The sequence below is a fragment of the Mugil cephalus genome, chromosome 9, assembly GCF_022458985.1.
Source record: "Mugil cephalus isolate CIBA_MC_2020 chromosome 9, CIBA_Mcephalus_1.1, whole genome shotgun sequence".
NCBI classification, from domain to species: Eukaryota; Metazoa; Chordata; class Actinopteri; order Mugiliformes; family Mugilidae; genus Mugil; species Mugil cephalus.
The window spans coordinates 10,712,717-10,718,137 of record NC_061778.1 but is presented as its reverse complement, the minus strand read 5'-3'; the positions used below and the strand labels follow the sequence as shown (position 1 = coordinate 10,718,137).

The 5,421-nt window shown below is 48.2% G+C and overlaps 1 protein-coding gene across 1 annotated transcript; it reads left to right on the top strand.

Annotated features, from left to right (window-relative positions):
• Positions 1-273: 273 nt before the first annotated feature.
• p2ry1 (purinergic receptor P2Y1) lies at positions 274-3,371 on the top strand. The gene is made up of 2 exons (XM_047595101.1): positions 274-739; positions 937-3,371. Exon 2 carries the CDS (start codon positions 966-968, stop codon positions 2,031-2,033), a length of 1,068 nt encoding a protein of 355 aa, XP_047451057.1. The 5' UTR covers positions 274-739; positions 937-965; the 3' UTR covers positions 2,034-3,371.
• The last annotated feature ends 2,050 nt before the right edge of the window (positions 3,372-5,421 follow it).

Here is a 5,421-nt window from a genome sequence, read left to right as displayed (position 1 = left end):
AATAAGACCTTCACATTTTGAATACATTTTCTCATTCTAATGCTGTTTCACATTTCCTTTAAATGTCAAACTGAAGCAGCAGTAATGATATCAATACATCAAGCTGCGCACCATTATTATCTGCATGACTTATGTCTGGAATGTGAAAACAGGTGCCGATTGCAAAACAATGCGAGCTTCTAATAATCTTTTCTGTCAGTAACGTGAAATTAAAAAAAAGTCCCTTAGCTTGACCACAAAGTACCCATATTTCTTTATCAATAATGTGCCTGACCAGGCGGGTCCGATCTGATAAGGGTCCAACTGCAGCAGGGAGGAACAGAAACTGCGCGTTTGGAGACGGGAAGCTGTTCAGAGGTTTAGTGCGAGTGCTGCGCACCTCCCCTCTCCATTGCGCGGAGAGAGCCTCCTCTCGCTTTACGGAGCCTGTTTGTAATTCCTGCTCTTCGTGCCAGAGCCTGCAGCTGTCTCTGTTGCGTCCCGCTGCCGCTGTTGTGGGAAAACCGTCGCCCCGCATGACCAAAACGACGGCGGACTTTTTTTTTTCAACCTTGGAGTGTCAGCGCAGACCTGAAGTGTATCGCAACTTTTTTTTTTTTTTTTTTTTTTTAACAATTTACAACTCTGGTAGGAGACTGAAGGAAGACCGACTTGACACGCTTGTTACGTCCGCCCTTTCACTGAAATCTTTGCAACTGTGAAAGGCTATAGGAATGTGGAACACAAGTCGATCTCAGCGGTGAGTGTTGAAATAAGTGTGGGTTGCACATACGCATTCTGCACAATTAATTCGGTGCCCGATCTCACGGGTGAATTTAAAGTGAAACCAAAGGAACGGTCGGATATAGACAGCATGCTATGTGTTTTTAACCTGCCGTGTTGTGTGTCTGCTGCCATCATCAAACATTTTCTTATCTGTCCATCCCTCTTGTGCAGAAAAAGGACCTGCCTCTGCCCTTGACACCATGACCACAGACTTGAACCTGACCTCTCTGCTGAATGTAACAGAAACCGACCTCCACAACCACACAAGAGGATGTTCCCTCACCAAGACAGGTTTCCAGTTCTATTACTTGCCCACTGTTTACATCATGGTGTTCATCACCGGGCTGGTGGGCAACAGCCTGGCCATTTGGATGTTCGTGTGCCACATGCGGCCGTGGAGCAGCATCTCGGTCTACATGTTCAACCTGGCCCTGGCTGACTTCTGCTACGTCCTCTCTCTGCCGTTCCTCATCTTCTACTACTTTAACAAAACCGACTGGATATTCGGGGATGTCCTGTGTCGGCTGCAGCGTTTCATATTCCACGTGAACCTGTACGGGAGTATTCTGTTTCTGACCTGCATCAGCGTCCACAGGTACACCGGCGTGGTGCACCCGCTCAAGTCTCTGGGTCGGCTGAAGAAGAAAAACGCCGTCATTACGAGCGCCCTGGTGTGGATAGTGGTTATCATAGCCATCTCTCCCATCCTTTATTATTCCAGGACCGGCTTGAAGCGTAACGCAACCACCTGTTACGACACCACCACCGAGGATGAGTTGCCAGGCTATTTCATCTACAGCATGACTTTGACTGTGTTTGGCTTCTGCATCCCTTTTATTATCATATTCTGCTGCTACGGTATGATCGTCAAAGCGTTGATCTACAACGACATGAACAATGCGCACCTGCGGCAGAAATCCATCCACCTGGTCATCATAGTCCTCGCAGTATTTGCCGTCTCATACCTGCCCTTCCACGTGATGAAAAACCTCAACATGAGGGCCAGGCTGTACTTCCAGAGCCCCGACATGTGCGAGTTCAACAACCGCGTCTACGCGACTTACCAGGTGACCCGGGGGCTGGCCAGCCTCAATAGCTGCGTGGACCCTATTCTTTACTTCTTGGCTGGAGACACGTTCAGGAGGAAGCTGTCGCGGGCCACTAAAAAGCCCTCCAGGAAGGGGGACAATGTCCTTCAGTCCAAGAGCGAGGAGACGGCGCTCAACAGCTTGGCCGAGTATGTAGAGAATGGGGACCGGAGGCTGTGACGGGTCACATCCTCTGTGTGCCCGCTCGTGATTGTGGATCTCTTTTAGCTTTTTGGAACCACGATGGAATAAAGAGAAGAAATGCACTGTGCGGACTGAAGACTGTATGTAGAAGTTACTGGACGATGTTTTAACACGAATACTCCACCTAACCCTGTGATAACCATCGCTCGCTTGCAGCCTGTCGATGTTGATAAGCTATTGTACTGTATTGTCCCGTATTGTCCTCGAAACGTACACGAGCCATCGATCCTCTTCCTTGTCAAGCAGTTAGTGTTGCTTACACTTCGGACAAAATGAACATTAATGCCGAGCCAGACTGCGGGAGATGCGGGCGTTAATACCATCTTCATCAATTCGTTCAGCCAAAATAGGACTGAGAATGGATGGCGCCTTCTCCGGCCACGGGCTGATGTTTAATCAATAGTCGTTAAGCGCGTGAGAGCTTGTGCTTAAGGAAGTGTACCTGGGATGGCTTTTTAGAGGGAAAAGTAAATGCACTGAACCTGAGAGTGCTGCATGGATTTGCCGTGCAGACGTCGTGATGCACTATGACCGGGGCTCCCTCTCTGCTCCGACAGCTACCTATCACTCCTCGTTTCTTTCTCCAACTACTACTGACTGCGTGAGGAATGTGGTTGACTCCTTCTCCATTCTGACAGCTGTGAGGTGGCGGTCCGTGACGGCTTTGTCGCCACAACCTTTTTTCTCTCCTTAACCTGTTTGTTACAGACGTAGAAAAAAAAACAAAAAACAAACCAAGAAGATAATATTTGCAGTATTTTTGTGTATATAATACCACGATGAACTATTATTTTTTAGGTGTACTGTACAGGATATTGTGACGTTCCAGATTAGTTTGTGCTGTTAACCGTCAGTATCACTAATCCTCAGACCTCTAGTGCATGAGTCCAGTAGGAAATCTAGAAACACTGACTCATCAGAGCACTCGAGTGTTTATTGCAGCATAGAGAATATTAGCTTGTAAAGGGGCAGACCAGACACACACACACTCAATCACCTGCTATGTGACTCCACCTACATATTGAAGATTTGTTTTTATGAGATACCTCAAAGTAAATAAGTGCACTGTGTCTGTGTTTAGGCAGATAATAATTTCTGCTTTGTATCTGTTGTGAACATTCTGGAGAACTGATCGTGGAGCTCTCTCTTGTCTCTCTGTATATCTTTTACTCTAGATGTTTGATGTCCGTACTAATTCCTTTGTAAATCTGTAATGTGGTCAGCTGTGAGTGTCAAGAAAGGAAGTAAATCAGCTGTACAGGATGTTCGAGGCCGCGTGTATCTTTGTCAATAAATTTTTGTATTTAAAACAGACGACGGATTGAGGCTCGCGCTGTTCTTGCCCCGGTTCGAAGGTAAAGCGCCCGCCACCGTTGCCAGCGAGACAAACTGTTGGTTTTGGAGACGTCCATGCCTCCCCGCGGCTCCACCTCCTCGCTCTCCGCACTGCCGCTGCCTGTCTCTTCCAGCACAGGCGGGAGGAAGTAAAGAGAACGAGGGAGGAATAAAGAGTGGCACCTTTTACTCCCGGCTTATCCTCAGACCGCCTTTTGTTTCTGTCACAATGGCGCGGAGTTATTGATGCAGACAGGGGTGCGAGGTGTGTTGCCAGGAGCCGGCGGGCCTCACGGGGTGCCGTGGGCACAGGAAGCCGGCCATCCTCCTCCCTTCGAATGGGGCCCATGAATACAAATGGCTTTTGATTTCCTGGCTTTGAGGCGCACACTGCATATCTGGCCTTGGCAAACGTGTGTGTGTGTTTCTCTTTGTCAGAGAGCCTGAAGGCAGCGGGGGCCTTCTTGCAGTAGGTAGCTGTTGTTTCTCTTTGTTGACCTATTGATGCACACATATATTATATTTTTATTTGTGGAACGCACACTTCATGCTCTGCGCTTGCATTTGATCTTGAAGTTATATTCAACCGAAGCCAAATTTCAAGCTTACATGAGTGCTTTTGAGCCTTGACATGCAGAGGGTTGGGATGCTTGCCAGCATCTCCTCCCTCCTTTTTTTTTTTTTCAGACACCTTTCACCTCTTTTCCCTCACATCCTCCTCTTTCTCTATTTTGATGTAGAATCAGAAACGATCCTTCCGTGCACTGCGTCAACCCAGAGGGGGAAAACTGTTCAAATAATCCTTGGTAGAGAGGCTGCTGTTCAGTAGCTCAAAGGACGAAAGAAGGAAGAGTCGAGTGCGAAGAGTAATGGCGGTTGCGAGGGGCATAGTTTTGTATGGGGTGACTGTTGTTGGTAGGATTGAGGTGGGGGGGGCCCCCTCGGGTGCTCACAGTCCGGACAACCAAGCTAAAATACTGAGCTTTGTTCTTGGGGATTTACAGCGCGCCTTGGCACAACATCTCTTTCCATCACAGGGGCACCATCTCAACTACCACACACACAAAAAAAACAAAAACGAGCATGATCAAAATGTCAGTGTGTGGTCCCCGGTGAGTAACCCGTGACACAAACATCACGAGACGGATGCAGTGATGTGCTTAGCCTGCTAATTCTAGTGTTTCCGTCTGCACCGTGTGACTGCAGCAAAAACCACACACGTCAGTGTGTTTTCATGTTAATTCCCACGTTGTTTTTGACTTATTACATCATGGTGACATCACGAGGAAATGCGCTATGCACGGTTACGGCTTCGCGGGGCACCGAGAGCCATTCGTAACAGTGTCGGTTTGTACACAACACGGTGCCGATTTTCGAGAGAAGTCACTCAAACGGTGGCGTGTTTTGGAGCTGCCGCATCTGAGTAAACGTGTTATAAAAATATTTTGCTCAGTGACTCCTGGTTACAACACTGCGCCGCTGTGGCGCTTCGGCGTTAACATGTGTTTACTTGCTTCTGTCAGGCATCAGCACGCCGGCCGACACCGGCAACTGCTGCTGCACTTATATGGTAATGAGAAACGATACTGAAAACTTTGACCGTGAGTGCAGAAGCATGTGAACTTCTTCTCCACTGGCCACGCCTTCGTCAACTGGCCGCCAGCTTGAGAAAGTGGATCCCAAATTCATTACATGACCGAACGCCGGCAGCCACCGAAGGAGAGTTCACACCTCACTGACAGTGAAAATATTTGTGAAAGGATAGAGGCTGTTGATGCATGCCCAAATGCAAACTAGTGTGCCCATGTATGCGTATTTTTATGGAACCAGACTTCACAGAATCTGCAGGGCATTGCTCAGCTTGCCTACTGACAGTTGCTGGACAGTGAAATGCCGTACGCAACTAGGATAGGCCACACATGCAGTTTCTCGTTGTAGCAAAAGCACAACTTCACTCTCGGCTTGAGAGAGACTAAACCGTCACATGGCCGCTGCTCAGCCAGAAGTTAAAATGACAAGTTACGCAGGA